At 40.3% G+C, this 16,837-nt stretch overlaps 1 protein-coding gene across 1 annotated transcript; it reads right to left on the reverse strand.

Moving 5' to 3' along the window:
* Positions 1 to 5,321: 5,321 nt before the first annotated feature.
* Positions 5,322 to 16,135, reverse strand: RAD51D (RAD51 paralog D). The gene is made up of 11 exons (XM_018561448.1): positions 16,058 to 16,135; positions 14,568 to 14,651; positions 13,655 to 13,716; positions 12,364 to 12,482; positions 10,058 to 10,139; positions 9,295 to 9,429; positions 8,419 to 8,514; positions 6,535 to 6,625; positions 6,215 to 6,285; positions 5,492 to 5,650; positions 5,322 to 5,405 (listed from the first exon to the last, which is right to left on the reverse strand). Exons 2-11 carry the CDS (start codon positions 14,647 to 14,649, stop codon positions 5,322 to 5,324), a joined length of 981 nt encoding a protein of 326 aa, XP_018416950.1. The 5' UTR covers positions 14,650 to 14,651; positions 16,058 to 16,135.
* Positions 16,136 to 16,837: the final 702 nt, after the last annotated feature.

Here is a 16,837-nt window from a genome sequence, read left to right on the forward strand (position 1 = left end):
TGTGTTCAAAGTGGTAGAACATACTGTAACATTGCCAAGCAATGCTACAGTGTAATTTGGCAGCTTTGGCACCCAGGACTCTCAGCCACAGGGGCTGAGAGGTTCCAGGATGAAAATAGTTTCACAGGGAATAAGCTGGCTTTTCAGCTTTTCCCAGAGTGTAGCTTGGATCTGGGACTCTGGAGGTTTCTGAGATTCTTTGGTGGGATGAAATCTCCAGTCCTGGGGCCAGGTATTGACAATGACCAGACTGGACTGATCAGGTGGCTGAAAGCAGCCTTATTAAGAGTCTGGACCAGAGCTCAGAGAGAGGTTCTTGGTGTTTGGGTGTGCAGGAAGCACACGGACGCAAGCAGCAGGGGGAGGATGGGAGAGGTCGATAGGGTCGGTGGCACCCAAGGGACAGATTGAGACAGTATCAGTGACACACGGGAGATGTGGAGTTGCAAGAATTACACAGGTGTGTGGTGAGCCGCTTGGAGCTGAGGAAAGTTACTGAGCATCACTGAGGACTAAATCTGTGGAGAAATACAGTTAGGCCTTGTTCACACCTAGGTGTTTTAATGCGCGCTAAAACGCTCAGCAAAGAAAATTCCATTCATTTCAATGATCCCTGTTCACACTTGAGCGTTGCGCATAAAAAACTGCCTGTCACACAGAAAATTTAATGAGCTACTTTGGGCATATAAAGCAAGTTTTTGGGCGACAGACTTTCATTGCAAACCCGCCAACACACGCATTTTTTACAGCATGGAAGGACCTCACCTTTCAAGTGACATGCGGGTGTATTGGAAAAATTTGTCTTCGTGCCCACGTAGCTTATCATACATGGCCCAGAACTGCCCGCTTTGCTGTCTGCTCGCAATGACAGGATGGATACAGAACTCCAGATTCGCTTTCATCATCGTGGTCAAGACAGCTGCCAGACTGTGCCACTGAAAGTAATAAAGATCCATCACCAAGACAATGTAGCAGGGAACACAGCAGGAAACACTCTCCTTTACCTGCATGAAAGAGGAAGTTATGTAAAAAGGAAACCGGAACTTATGCCATGGATTTGACTGCTTTTCATTGGTCAACGCAGCAGAGAAAAACGCACGTCAACACGCTACAATTTACAGCAAAATGTGCGCACAAAAACATGCAGAAACCGTCGACATCCAGGTGTGAAAAGGGCCTTAAGGACTGGGACGTTGTGAGTGTACCTGACAACCTGAAACCCGATGAGATTTGGCAATATGTCATTTTGCCGTAGGACAAAAGGACTTTGTGTTTCTTTGTGCTGAAGAACAGCGTATTATTTGACGTGCACTGACTGTCGGCCTTTGTTTAAATAAAGACCGTCCTTTTATGTTTAAGGCTTCAAGAATGTTCTCTAGGCACTCACCATTGTGCTAAATTCCCTAAATATCATAAAGCACATGAACTAGTATTATGGTTAAAGTGTAAATGTTCAATTGGCATCCTTAGAATATAACAGATTACTGTAGTCTCAAAAGTACGGTATATGTTTTCATAATCAAGAGATTAACACAACACTGCAAATATATCTATAGACATTATATGCTAATTAAAACCCAAATGAACCCTTGCTATTTATTACCAGACATCTCAACTCTCCCGGATGTTCCGGGAGTCTACCACAATATGATAGCGGCTCCCTGACGCCAGCGAGAGAAACATTATATTCTGGAAAGGAGTAAACCTTTCCAGGATCCCCTGCTAAGAGTTTGGGCTGTCAGAATACAAAAAAAAACTCAAAAAACAGCAGATAGAAGGGGATGTATTGGCTCTTCTGCTATCTGCCATCATTTTAGGGAGGTGCCCTCTCCCCTCCACCCCCCTCAGAAATGTAGAGGGCACCTCCCTGGAATTAGTTTTGTCAGTTTGGGATCCCTGTATTACTGTAATGCATTCAGTCTGCATATACAATAATAAATATGGGGCTCTTTTATTTTTTCTTAATTGCCAAGTGCTGCAGCAAGGGTTAATCCTGGCAACATGTTGTAGAGATGGACCACTGGTCTCCCACACAAGCTGCAGCCCGGCTCTCCAGTGGTCTAACACACCTTCCCCTGAACACTGAGACAATCAACAGAGCTGCTTGAGGAACAAGAGCGATGTTAATTAAAGCAGTCTTCGGGGAGGAGGGGTCAGACCATTAGAGAGGCCACTGCTTTGTGTGAAAGTACAGCAGTCTCATTGCTATGTGCTACCAGCAAAGTTGTTTGTTTTTTTTTACCCTTGCTGCAGCACTGCGCAGGTAAAAAGGGGCCCTGTATTTATTACATTGTTTATGCAGCCTGGCTGCATTACATTAATAGGGAGTGTTTATTATGGCTTTCAAGTGGACCTTAGAGTGAAATGCAAGGTCTGCTGCCCAGGTCCTATCCCCGTTACAAACCACCTACTGATAGGTGTAAAGTAAACCGTGCCTGTAAATCATACTTACTTTACCCTCATCTTCTTTATCACTGGGTATGACGTCATTGTTCTGAAAAGATTCCTGGGGAATGCAGGGCAAGCAAATTATCCTGAGAACACACTCCAGTTCATTGCAAGAGCAGATTTCTGCTGCTCTGTACTCCCCAGGATCGGGCCGGAAGGAGTGTGACGTCATCCTCACCTAGGTGCCGCAGGCAGGAGATGCGAGTGAGGTAATTATAGACCCTAACTTTTTTTTCTATACAAGGTACATTTTATACCAAGGTGCTCAGTATACCCACTGTAGGTGATTTGTGAAGGGGTGGGTGGGGGGCAGACAGTGTAAGAAGACATTGCATTTCACTGCAAGGTGTGCGTTAAGAGATTTAGCTAACAATTCTTTATACACCCAACATAAAAGGTTGAGAAAACACCTGATAAAAGCAAAGCATTGCAGGCGTTTTCATTATGCCATTCCAGGTTAAAGTCCAACTCCAGCCAAAACGTATGTGTTGATTTTGGATAGAATGGAGAAGGGTTATAACCTTTTTTATTGTCATGTGTTCCAGTTAGGGGTGGGGGGGGGTTCCACCTTACTTTCTGTCTTGGTGACCACACAGGAAGTAAGGAGAATCTCACCAACATGGAAACACACAGCAATAAATACCTTACAAAAGGTTATACACTCTGCTTTTATTACTGACTGACAACCCACTGCATAGAGTTTATACTCAATGGCTAAACAACAATGAAAGCTGTCAGATGCTCTTACTGGTAGTTTGGTCCTAGCTTGGTAAAGAGCTGGACATGGCTTTGAAACATCACTGTTAAAAGATAGGCGCTACTGTGTTTTGTAGACTTGAATGCAGATGTGAAGTGTTTCTATGCATTTGAGGTTCCTTTGATGCGCTGAAGGAGGTTTCATGCTGGCACCAGATATGGTGTATACTCTAGTACTACAAGTATTTAGAGCAGAGAGGAGAGGGTGTTCTGCCCAAAGTGTAGCTACTGAGAGCCTGGAGATCTCTGCAAAGAACCAGTGCCATCATCTCTTGGCAAAGTCTGTCATGCTGATACAAATGATGAAAGAGCCTGCTGTTTCCAAGTAAATAAGAGTGTGAACACTTACATCAATTATATTGTTAGTTATCTGTAGACTTAAATCACAATGCATTTAGATAAGGATCTTTAGTTTATCCATAAGTTTGTAATGTTACTGGAATTAGCTGAAAATAACAAAAAATTTGGGGGGGAAAGGGGATCCTTTTCCTGGTGTGTTAGCTTTGTAAATTGTAGAAATATTTTCAACAACCACCAATTAAGAAATGCTGCTGTAAGAAATAGGTGGCCACTGTGGAAGAACTTCCATTATATTGGGGGTAGAGTGGGAAGAATTAATTCTTCCTCCAACTGACTACCAATATTAGGGGGAATTCTTCCTCCAACTGACTACCAATATTAGGGGGAATTCTTCCTCCAACTGACTACCAATATAGGGGGAATTCTTCCTCCAACTGACTACCAATATAGGGGGCATTTTTCCTCCAACTGAGTACTTATTGCAAGGTGTATTCTTCCTCCAACTAATGACATGTAAGGGGGCATTCTCCTTCAACTGACTGCTGATATAAGGGGCATTTGTCCTCAAGACTACCAATATAGGGAGAAGTCTTCCTCCAGCTGACTTCCATTATGGGGACATTCTTCCTCCAACTGACTACCAATATAGGACACATTTTTTTCTCCAAATGACTAACAATATAAGGGGCATACTTCCTCCAACAGACTACCCAATATATGGACCATTCTTCCGCCAAATGACTACAGATATAAGGGTCATTCTTCCCCTAACTCACAATCAAAATAAGGGGCATTCTTTCTCCAACCAACTTTCCAATATAGGGGCATCCCCCAACTAACCACCAGTTGAAAGGGGCATTTTTCCTCCAACTGACTACCGATATAAGGGGAATTCTTCCATCATCTGTTGACAAATATAAAAGGGCATTCTTCCTCCAACTGACTACAAAATATATTGGGCAGCCTTGCTTTAACTGACAACTGATATAAGAGGCACTCTTACTCCAACTGACTACCAATTTAGGGGCGTTTCCCATTGACCAGCAACGTGAGAGCATTCTTCCTCAAACTAAACACCAGTGTAAGTGGCATTTTCTTCCAACTTGCCACAAATGCAATAATCATTCTTCTTACTGACCACCAATGTAATAGGCATTTTTCCTACAGCCCCTGAGAACAAAAGGCATTCTTTTTTCTACTGGCCACCAATAGAATGAGGAATTCTGAATGTCCTTTATTGACAGTCACGAGGAGAATGCTCCTTTTATTGGTGGTCAGGGAACATGTCAATAACATTGGTTGTCTTATTACGGAAAATATTTTTGATGTATAGAGGAGGGGTGTGTTACACTAGGTACACCACTGACATATGATCCTCAGTACACTGCATGTCAGTTTCATTTTTGTCCTCTCCTCAATGGAAACTGACACACTACCCCTTTGATTTCTTTCAACCAGCTTGTTCACAAGTTGGACCATACTAACAAAATCCAATATGCTCTATTCATATTTGAAGCAGACAGTTTGATTCAAATTCTTTATCCAGTTTACATATTATATTCCATCTGCTCTCCTCCAGAGCTATTACTTGCTCTTGGAACTGGCTGAAGCACTATCCCTTTCCACACAGAATCCCCAGATTTCAGAACCATTTGCCTCAATCATAAGTACTCTTGGCCGTCTTATACAACAAATTAAATGATGCAACTTTGGTATAAAGTCTTCTTTCTTTCTTCCATAAAAATAATAAATATACATAGGTATTTAAGTGCTGTGAGTAATAAATTAAAACACAAAGTTCATTGTCAAGATTGACATCATGATCCAAAAGCTGTGCTTGTACTGCTTTCTTCTAGTGTCCCATGGAGGCCAATCTCTACTTCCACTTGCAAGTTTGAAGGCTGGGAATGCAAAAAGAATTGGAAATGTAATAACAGTTAATCATGATGTTAATACAATTGCATACTTTTTAAATAAACAAGCATACCTGTCGAGGCGATTTTACAAGTGATGCTGTACAATATCCACTTTGGGTGTTTCCTTCTTGTCTGCAAAGCAGAATACGAGTGCTGGGCACAAAACTCCATGAACGACCCAGAGCTGGACGAATCCTACCTGTACTGTCTTTGGTAATGTGATTGGTTACCTGAAAAAAATACATCAATCAGCAATCAACACTATCAAACCAATAACTTAATAGGTGGAAAAGTCCTTAGCAGGATCCTGTGCTATATCATAAACAATAAAAGTAGCCATTACAATGAAAGGTAACATGTAATCTAATATTTATTATATAAGATCACAATAGAGCAAAATAAGGCATTAAAAGTTTATTCAACATGTAACAGGTCACAATCACCATAAAGCTGAACTCTGGACACAAAAAAAGGTCAATTTGCATATATATTTCTTAAAGGCAACAACAGGGAATAAATCTACTTTTCGTAGACAAAAGTTCTCGCTGAATTACTGCACAGATCTGGAACAAATACACAAAGCACACCAAGACTCTAGTAAGACTGCACATGACTCTTGTTTTTAAACAATATAAGCTAATCCTGCAGTTCAGCATTAAGTGGGGTTCATTTTAAAACAATGGTTGTGTATGGGAGAGTATACTACAGTAAGCTACTGCTCTGCATCTTTTACAAATAAATCTACCATCTGAATATGAAGATAAAAAAAACTAAATTAAAAGTAAAAAACTCACAAGAACAGAAAGGCTGTAATCACGAGCAAGAGTTTGTAGTTCCCGTGCCAGATTATTCATGGCAGCCATTCCTGCATGAGATGAGAGAAATTGGGGTAAAAAATTTACCACTTTAAAAAAACAGGTAAGTCTTATTTTTAAAATTGTACGAGGAAATCATTGTTTCTCACAACACATAGAAAGCAGATTCAAAAATGCCTAGGAGAATGACAGCTGTGACAAGTTGAATACAATTGATGGCTATGAGCTGTCCAATACAGTTCATCAGACATTTATATAACTAAAGCTTATATTTACAATCAAAATATTGTGTTTCTCACCTTCTGTCTGTTTTCCACCTAACAGTGGGTAGATAACAGCACATACTGAATCAATGACTAGAAGTCTCATAGCTTCTCCTGATCTTACCACCTAAGAAAAGAGAGATATAGATTTAGTTCTGTATGCAAAGGTAGATATATAATGTATTGGGGCCTGGTCTGCTAAATAAACCCTAATTAATGTAACAGTGCATACCCTTGCAAGATAATTCTGATAAAAGCTGATGATCATCTCTATGATTAACCCCAAGTGGTAAAACGCGTTCGGGTTTTGCCCATGGGGACTGCTATGATGGTGTATATTTGTTGACTTACTTCAATAAACACTGATTTTATGCAAGAGGACCCGTGGAGTGCAGCTGTGTTGAAGTCAGAGGTTATTGGAGTAGGAACGCACCCTTTAGCCTGCACCTGGGACATGCATGTTTTGTGAGTCCAGTTTGGGGAATTGGAGCGGTGGGGATTTCTTTGAACTGGAGGGAGTTAAGCCACATCTATGTCTCAGGTACTGCCAAGAGGCATTGTGATTTTTTTTTTTTTGAGTGTGCTCATTTTTAAAAACAAAAACGTTAGATAATTAGTGCTTCCATTACAACATTATGCATTTAATAAAACTGACTACATGAAAGTCAGCCTATCCAGAGAAGTCAACCTGAAAGGGTATCCTTTAATATCTACAGGCAAAATGTTTGAATTTAGTGCTGGATGGAGGTGTAAACCCCTGTCATGTGTTTTATGCCGGCTCTGTCCCATTGGAGAGATTTTCCTTTACTTCCTGTCCCATGGACACAACAGAAAGTGAAATTAAATCTCTCTAAAAGGTAGAAGAGGTTTTGACCTGGATTTGGATAATAGGTGCCGCACCCCTGGTAATAATTAGCAAAAAATAGGAAGGAAGGTGTGGTTTTGGAAGCACCAGAATGACAACTCCGAACAAAAATAGTATATAAAATATATTTTTAATAATATTATTTAAAAAAAGGCTCATAGCAAATTCATAAAAGTAACAGTAACCAACTGAGTAGATAAATCCCTCTTTGCTCATTCCCTTCACAAAGAACCTTCCATTCACAGTATAGGTGTTGATAAAGAAGACATGATTCAAATTTAGATTGGCAATTAATAGAGACATGATCGAGGTTAGTTGATCAGGTATCAATAATTCATGATGCTGACATATATAAATAGGTCTAGAATCAATGCTAGGAGGGTTTAGAAGTGAAGCTTCTTTGTTCGGAGTTGTCATTCTGGTGCTTCCAAAACCCCACCTTCCTTCCTTTTTTTTGCTCTCTAAAAAAGGTAGTTCAAAATCCCTCCTATACAGGTGTTCCCATTAGACGTTTTCCCCTAACCTCTTGCTTTGGTGACAACTGTAAAATTCTGAAGTTCTCATCCTTTTTTTGTCTGGGTGACAATGATAATCAGGACAAATAGAGTGTGTTAATCTCCCCAGAAAGACAGCAAAAAAAAAAAACTTCACATAGGTTCTAACCCTTCCACTTTTTATTCTATGGCTAAAGATACACTTTGTAGGTTCATTTCTAAAAACTTTGCAGAGCCATTTGTCCTGTGAATCTCTGGGAACGTTTATTGTATGTCAATAGAGGCAAAGCAAACGTTCTTAGTATGTTTTCTCTTCAGGTCAAATGTAGCTTTCAGAAAATACAGCTTTATATCCACTAGATGAAGCTAGTTGCAACTTTGAAAATGCAAAAGGCAACCAATTTCATAACGTGCCTAAACTGTTAGCAAAAAAAGTAAAAGGAGAGGACAAAAAAGCCTTCTAAAAACTGAAGCTAAAAAGCATAATACATTCAGAAAATAAAACAAACAAATGCATAGACTTTTAAAGTATATTACAAATGCTTCCTCTAGCTTTCGTACCTGTTGGGATAAACTGTGCCTCAAATCCTGAAGTACATCTAATAATTTATACACACAAAACACATGGAACACTTCAATCCTCTGAAGACATGAAATCTAGAAGTGACCAAAAGAGATGGCTATAAATTATGAAATTGTATTTGTGAACAGACTTCAAACACGAAAAATGTGTAAAGAAGGCCTCAGGAGGCCTAATAAATGTAGGCAATGCAGCAATCAGGGCAGGGGTCACTTTACAGCCATATCTTACATAAATAGCGAAGGTTCAAACTGACACCTAACGTTAAGATGAGTTCTACTGACACCTAGTGATGACAAGTAGTAAAATCAAGCTATAGCATAGTTCTAAGATTATCATTTCTTTTTTTTCATTAGTCACCTCATGGACTAAAGAGCATATGTTTCTATATAGTGGTATTTTCAAAAATATTTTACCTATTTAAGCATTATTATTATTATATTTATGCTTTCTGATATACCATGTACATCATGTATTTTTTTCAAAGCCAAGATTTTAAGGGGCTTTAAAGTTTTGACTTGCTTCAGGGTAGAGAAAGGTCTGTAGCGGAGGTGACTAATGTAGACAGGAGCAGCAAAGAATGGGGGAGTAGAATGTTAAAAGAGAGTGAGAGTTTCAACAAACAAATGCTATGGAGGAATGTAGCCCTAAGGTACAAAATAAAGTCTAATACCAATAAGTAACTAACTTTTTACTTGTGAAAATTCATGTATGCATTCATTAACCGAGCTGGGCATCAACTAATATGGTGGAAGCACAGAACAATGCCTCTTTGTAGTTGTATGGTGTGTAGTCATACACAGGCCATCAAACATTACCCAACTGTGGATTTTACATGTACAACGTCCAGTACTTACCTGTTCATCCTCCTGTTCTGTCTTGGATTGTATTAACTGCAGTAGGCGAGAGCCAGTCACGCCTCCTGTGGTATCTATATAACACACTCCTTGCTTCATGCTGCTAGCCACATTTACAGCAATGCTTTGACATACCTAAAAAGAAACAGTTTTGGAATGACAGACCTTACGGCAAACCATAGACAACTCTTGAAAGCCTACTTATGAAGACGGAGATGCAAATTCAGTACAAAATAACATTTTACACAGAAACAAACTCTGCCCGCAATAATCAACAATTACAATTGATTACATGATAATAGGATAAGAAGTGATAACTGTTAATAAGACATCAGATGGCAGCTATTGGCTCTTCTAATGTTATTTTGCTGGTGTCTCCCAGAGATGTGAATCCCTATAAAGGCCCACTAAAAAAATCATAAAATGTAAGGTTTCAAAACATATACCACTCAGAACCTCTGTCAGGTTTTTATTGCCGCCTGTTGCAATGAGTTGGGCTTTGAATCAAAGTTTTGACAAAAAGATACTTTCTGTTGTATACCTAGAAAACCTTATTGTTTATGGCAATATACATTGTGGCAGTCCATTTTCCTATGTCATGCACAAAATATGGCTTGTTCACAGATGCTGCCAGTGTCTGACAGACATCATCATTATTATGAACAGCACTAGCTGTGGTCTTTGAAAATGTTACTGACATCTGTCTACATGCATGCTACCAAAGAACTATTACACCAGATAAGTTAAAGTACATTGTTCTAACCTGTGTTTTGCCACAACCTGCTGTCCCTGCAATCTCTGTGACTTCTCCAGTGTATAACCCTGAATCCAAGAGGAGGTCTAGTCTAGAAGCAAAAATACAATCAATAGGATACAAATAATAAATTTTTTATGTGTGTGTGTATATATCTCAAATCAGTAGTTACTTTTGATAATGACCACTTGGTGCTTTTTGTTATAAGCCTTAAAGAGAGACACTATTACTTGTGCAAACTTAACTACCTGTTCACAAGATGCTTTAGAATGTACATTGAACACGCATGCGCAGCTCAGTATAAATTCTTGGTATGCCTTGGTGCTGGGATAAATAAACCCCAGTGCGCATGTACAGTAGTTATGTCATCTCCAGCCTGGCCAATCAAGATGTCCAACCCAAAATAAGACAGACATTGTTGACACTAGTAAGGGGGCATGTGGATGTTGCTATTCTGGAAGGAAGGTAAGTATTGAAGAGTTGAGTTCCAGGTGGTATTGACACTTTGTTAGGAGAAAACCTTAAAAGTAGAATTAAAGTCTCTTATTTTTTGGCATATATCTACTGCTAGTAAGCAGTAGATATATGCCCCAACATTCAAAAAAATACCAACAAACTTTCCTGTGTCAGCGCCGCTCGCTCCCGGCTGCAGAAGTCCCAGCTCCCAAATGCTGTGAAGGAGGAAGTGTGGGCTGGCGAATGCGCAGTCCAGATCATCCGAGGGGAGAGGAGGAGAGCGGCACAGAAGCTGGATGGATGCAGCCGGGAGTGCGCACGTCGGACATACTCCGTGGGATCCAAGGAGTCTGCGCTGGATTAGAGACCTGCACCAGCGCTGGAGGGACTTTGGAAAACGAGTGGAAGGAAGAAGCTGTTCGGATCAAGAGGCATCACATAAGATAAGTCTTCACAGCAATATTGGGGGGGGTTCTAACTTTAAGGTCAGTGATTATGGGTAACATTAGAATGACATTTAAAAGGTTAGATTAGGTTTTCGGGGTTAAAGAGCCCCAGAAAGCTTTGAGAAAGCAGGTGGTAGGAGATATGTATCTTCTTTACTTTGACACAAGGTGCAGTGTATATAGAAATATATATCTGCAGCACTAGTAGGAAAAAAAAAAAACATCCTAAAAAGGCGTTGGGATATAAATAATTCCCTTCATCTCTGCAGAGAAAGCCATTACTCATTTACCAACAACTAATTATTGTGGTTGCCTGGTTTGTTGGGGAAGCTCATTTGCATACTGATGTTCTAGGTAGGTTTCCACAGGTAGAAAATTGACTTTAATATATTTGCACATATTTAAAATACAGTAATGCAAATGCATATTCCTGTTTTGAATCTGGATGACTTCTTTAAGGTTTAGTTCAGTTTCAGGGTTGTGTTAAGTGAAGGTGAGGTTAAGATCTCTGAAAAGAATTGGGACCCCATGTGTTTGTTGTTGCTTTATGTCATGCATGTCCTTTCTTCCTCTATGAAAATAAGTGGGAAAGCAATATGTACATATTTATAATAAACACATCTCAAAAGTATTAGAATCAGATGTGAAGATTGAAATATAGCGGCAGCCATTACCATTATTGACTTGTTTTTAATGATGCAAGTTCTGGGTCTGTCATCCTGATCATGCTTCACTACCTAGAGAGTCACTGACATGGAACAAGTTTTTAGGAATTTAGACTTTTCAGGATTGACTGGCCTGGTTAATGAGTCACTTGATAGTAAAGACAGGTTCACAATGACAGACTATCTTCTCTTTAAAGTCAAGTCTCTATAGGTCGAACATGATGGACTTTCTTCAACCTGACTAAGTAGATAAAATTGTGCATAATGTTAAAGACATAAAATCACAGTTTAAAGCAGCACTAAACACTGAAATAAATGCTAGGAGGTGTAGTTTTTGGCTACAAAGACTGCATGTCTCTTTTGCCAAAAAAAGAAGTCTTCTACTTTCTCCTAGCAATTCTTTTTCCATAGTACACTGCTGCCTTGCATACACAGTGTGGTGTACAATCCTGGCATTTGTAAGATAGTGAGAAAGGAGCAGGATGCCGGAACAATTTAACTCCAGTGTCCATGCACTGGAGTTACATAAACATTGGCAACCCAATGGTCAAAAAGGGTAGGCCCCCCGGATGGAAAAAGCCAAGAGAACATCACGGCAAGAGCTGCTGACACTTTAGCCATGTTTAGGTTATGCTTTAAATCCATATTTACTAAAAATAATGATGTCTTGTAGACTACAACTTTTAAACTGTGAAATCGCAATGGACCCTGAATGTGTGTGACAGCAAAAATGTGTGTGGACACTTACTTGCTGTTGCCCGTGGGAAGGATTGCTGTAGAAACCTTCAACTCTTCATACAGGTCTGCACCATTTGAGGGGAATGCGGAGTACTGAGCAAGCAGCACACGTCTAATCGCCACAAGTGTCTGAAAAACAACAACCACCTTTATGTACAAGCAGTAATTCTCCATGCTTTATATGAACTGTATAAGTTGGTGGCCTGCTGGTTCGACAGCTGCCGAACGGGCCGGTGTGCGCACACGCACACTGCCCGTTTGCAGTCAGCGTAAGCCCGCCCTGAGGTGCGTGGCTTGCGATGATCCAGAGTGCGATCTGCCCGTCCAAGATGGGCAGATCGTACTTTTTTTAATCCCTGTACAACCATCGCAAGATTAAGGTCTTGCGATGGTTGTACAGTGTACGGCCACCTTAAGGGAAGAAGGAATTGGGTGAAGAATGGCGGGCAACATTAATCCATTCCATTGCGACCAGCTATATCACTGCTGGGTGAAGAACCAAACTGTCTACTAATATGAGGTAGAAAGATCAGGGAAAATAGGGAAATAGGGCTCTGTATTCTGTTGTAGTGGTGAGTTGAATCCAATAATGACATGTTTTCCTGAATTGATAATCAGTATTCCTAAGAGGCAAGGTAAGATCTTCAATGTTTGGTGTCTCGTTTATTTTGGTGCACCAAAGTAGTACTGTGTGTGGGGCTGCCTGTGGAAAGAATAATTTAACCCCACGACTGAGATCCAGAATATACTGTTATTACAGCAGGCCTTCTAGCTTTCTCAATAACCTCCAAGGAGTCTTATGTATAACTTTTGTTGAATTGTTCATCCGCTGCAGCTGTGTTGATCTTTATGCAAGTTTTCTATCCTAGGCCTCATTCTGGGCTGTTCAGACAGGCAAAGATCTAACAATTTCTGTGTACGGAAGATTGGCCCATCCCTTCTTATATATTGTGCATTGCTATTGGCCAGTGATGCTGCCCTTCGTAGTGATAGGCAAATAGGAATGCATGGGACAGCAGGTAGCTTAAAACTTGGACTCTACTGCCTGCTCTAATGCTAGTCTTTTGGAGGCTGCTGCAGGTATATACAAGCATTTCTAGATGCCTGCACTTACTATCTGCAGCATTTCCTTTTTTCCTCTTTAAATAAAGCATGACATGCTTTTTCTAGGCCCGTGACTAACAAAAAAGTTACAGCAAGACTTTTCTACTTCTAGAAGGAGATCAGCAATGGCAGCAAGTTGTTTTAAGATATCAGTGGTTAACATTTAAGGATGTACAATGTTTGTGATAAAGCATTACCTTGTATGATAAGAAGCATTTTCGAGCAAGATCCTCTAAATCTGAAGCCACCAAATCAACCACTATAAATAAAGAAAAGAATGGAAAATATTGAGAGGAAACAGACAGCTAGAAAATGTCATCTATATATAGTTCACTGGTATACAGTCATTTTTTGGAAGATAGGTTTAGCTATAATCTCAGTCTGTATGTTCTTCCTTTGTTTGCATGGGTTTCCTCCAAGTCATCTCATTTGCTCTGGCAAAAGATAGTGTTATTGGCTTCTCCCCAAATTGGCCTTAGTGTGTAGGGGCAGTATACTAACAGCTCCTTTGGGGAACAGAGACTAATGTGAATTGATATACACACACTAAAATGCTACATATTTCCTTTAAGGAGACAAAGTCTACAGAGTTATTACCAGAACTACCCTCTTCATTTTGAGGTGCTGCTCTTAAGTCACAGAACAATACAGAATGGGCAGATAATAAATTGCATTCAAAAGAACACTGTTAAGACATAACATGGCTTTAGTACAGTTGTCCCCCATTTTCTTAAGTGTAGCCCCCTGGTTAAATACTTTCTTCCCCCCAATCCAGTGATTTTCACAGTGCAGTCCTGCCTGTAGCTGAACAGCCTTTTCACTGATAATGTCCCTGCTGTGTCCTCCTACTGCACATTTAAGCTGTGGACCTATTCTTTACTGCTGGAGAGCTGAACTCTGCAGGACCCATGGAGGCTGATATCTCCTACAGGAGAAAAGGAGGACCCGGCTGGGATGTTTTCTGTTGTTTCAGGCAGGGACTCAAAGTGAATACTGCTGCAACTGGGAGGAAAGTGAGCATTCTACCAGGTGGGGGCATTAATTAATGGACAGATGTACTAAATGTACAGCTGTCCTTTAAGTGAAATCTGCAACTGGAAAAAATATTACCTGTTTTCACATGATTTCTTTTGAGTGCAGCAATTATATCAGACGTCAATCCAGGACAAAGCCCCTCTCGCAAAATCACCATGTCTGTCAACAGAACAAATCACAGGAGATAAGGCAAAGTATGCAGTTTATAAATAATCTAAATTAACGCACAGAAATCCATCTGTAATTATTGAATTGTTATATATAAATTAAAACATCTTGTGAATGGATGTATAAAGGGATGATGCGGCTGTGGGGGCGAAGACCACATGCAGCTGCACCATGGCTGCAGGAAGAAGCAGCCTATAACTCAGTTAAGTGGGAAGGTTGTTTTTAGAGTGGGTTGGGAAATGTGATCATTTCCGGTTACACCCTAAGGGCCCATTCCCACCCAATGCGCTTTCATGCATTTTTAAAACCATTAAAAAACACATCTATACAAAAAAATATTATTTTGAATAGTGTAGTTCAGCAGAATGCATTGCGCTTTGAAAATTCAGAGCATGCTGCATTTTTCCGCAGTGCATGTAAATGCATCTCTTTGATAGTACCTCCTAAAAAAAAAAACTCATGTAAACCACAAGTTTTTGGTGGAAATGGGCCTTAAAGCTACATTCACACTATGCTTTTTATTAATGCGTTTATATGCGTTCCAATGGATCTATTCACACTGTGTTTTCAATAGGTATGCACCAATAGCAATACTGGTATCGGTGTCGCTGCCGATACCGAGTATTTGGGCTCGTACTCGCCCAAATGCTCCGATATCTTCCCTGATACTGGAACTTCCGGTCAGAAGGAGATTTCCTCGGACCGACAGTACCATGAAGGCCCATGGAGCCGACTTCCCTGCCAATCCGGAAGCCAGGCGGCGGGTAATGACTCGCGCCCGACTTCTGATGGGCCAGGAAGCCGTCTCCATGCTGATTGGCCAAACAGCCGGCTCCCCTACTAATCAGCATGGAACCGGCTTACCAGGCAATGACACGCCGCCTGGGTCCTCATTGCCCGGTAAGCCGGGTCCATGCTAGCGGAAGTACCAGTATTGGCCATCGGTATTAGCAAGTACAGAAGTATAAAGATCGGTCCTCGTACTGGATACTGCAACCATAGTTTTCAAAAAATAGAAGTCAGGTGCAGCTAATATAAAAATGTGAACATCTATGTGCACCAAAACAAATGTAAACACGCATCATTTAAAGCATCTAGAAGCATACACACAGCGTCTAGCCTGACGGAATTTCCTCTGCATGTAGGAGGTCACAAATGCAAGTGTGAATATAGCCTAAATATGGGGTGCAACATGAAACATGGTCAGAAAGATAAGCTAAGCCTTACATTCTTCCCCACTTCATCCAAAATACTAGCCTTTAGGTCCACTATAAACATGTCAATACCTGGATATGCAGACTTCACACAGCACTTATTACCTGCAATACTAATAGCGACATAAAATACCAACATGCGCATGTGATGAAACAATATACACTATATATGAACAGCCTTACTCCTACCATTCAGTCTTCCTCTAGTTATGTCTGTGATCGTTTTCTATTAGGTACGCCTTGCAGACCATTCACATCTTTTCCAAATCGGGCTTCGCACTTCCTAGTCGTGACCACAGCGATCATGTGACACTGCTTTATCCAATCAGCATCCTCGCTCTATGTCTCCGTGCTTCTGTCCTCTTCAATGCTTTCCTCACCTCGGCTTTCTGCTTTGGATGTCTGTCTCTACATTCCTATCTAATACAAAACAAATCCTTTCTCTTAACGAAGCGGATTTATTAGTACGTGCAAATAACAAAGTTGGTGTGGAGACAAGACAGAAAGACAGGAATTGGAGGAGTGTGTGCAAAATAAAAAAAAAAAACGCAATAGGGTATCAGACTATTTGTAGAAATGTGTAACTGTCTGTGACCCAAAAGATTTGACGTTTATAGACGTATGAAAGGGTCTATTGTTTACCAAAGATTCACACAAATTTCACCCAATACATGGCTTCTAATTGAATCTTTTGTGAACATTGGTGAATGTTGTGTAAATCTCGGGTGAAAACATTGACACAGAGAAGAGTACACCCATCGCGGAGGTCAGATGACACCATTAACCACTTGCTTTCCGAAGCAATTTCTTACTATTTGCGCACACATGATAAAATCTGAAATTTTGGCTAGAAACCAGCTTAAAACCCCCAAACAATGATATATGTTCTGAAAGCAGAGGCCCTGTAGAATAAAAAAAAATGCTAGTTGCAATTTTTAGGTCACAGGATATTTGCACAAATGT

Source organism: Nanorana parkeri, unplaced genomic scaffold (assembly GCF_000935625.1).
Source record: "Nanorana parkeri isolate BGI_ZX_2015 unplaced genomic scaffold, ASM93562v1 scaffold525, whole genome shotgun sequence".
NCBI lineage: Eukaryota > Metazoa > Chordata > Amphibia > Anura > Dicroglossidae > Nanorana > Nanorana parkeri.

What these genes read in the sequence shown, in the direction of transcription:
- RAD51D (XM_018561448.1), bottom strand. Translation starts at nt 14,649, where the DNA reads ATGGTGATTTTGCGAGAGGGGCTTTGTCCTGGATTGACGTCTGATATA. An exon ending in CAGGTTGTGGCAAAACACAG is followed by an intron (nt 9,430 to 10,057) that starts GTTAGAACAATG and finishes GTTTCTTTTTAG; the next exon opens with GTATGTCAAAGCATTGCTGT. An exon ending in GGCACAGTTTATCCCAACAG is followed by an intron (nt 6,626 to 8,418) that starts GTACGAAAGCTA and finishes CTCTTTTCTTAG; the next exon opens with GTGGTAAGATCAGGAGAAGC.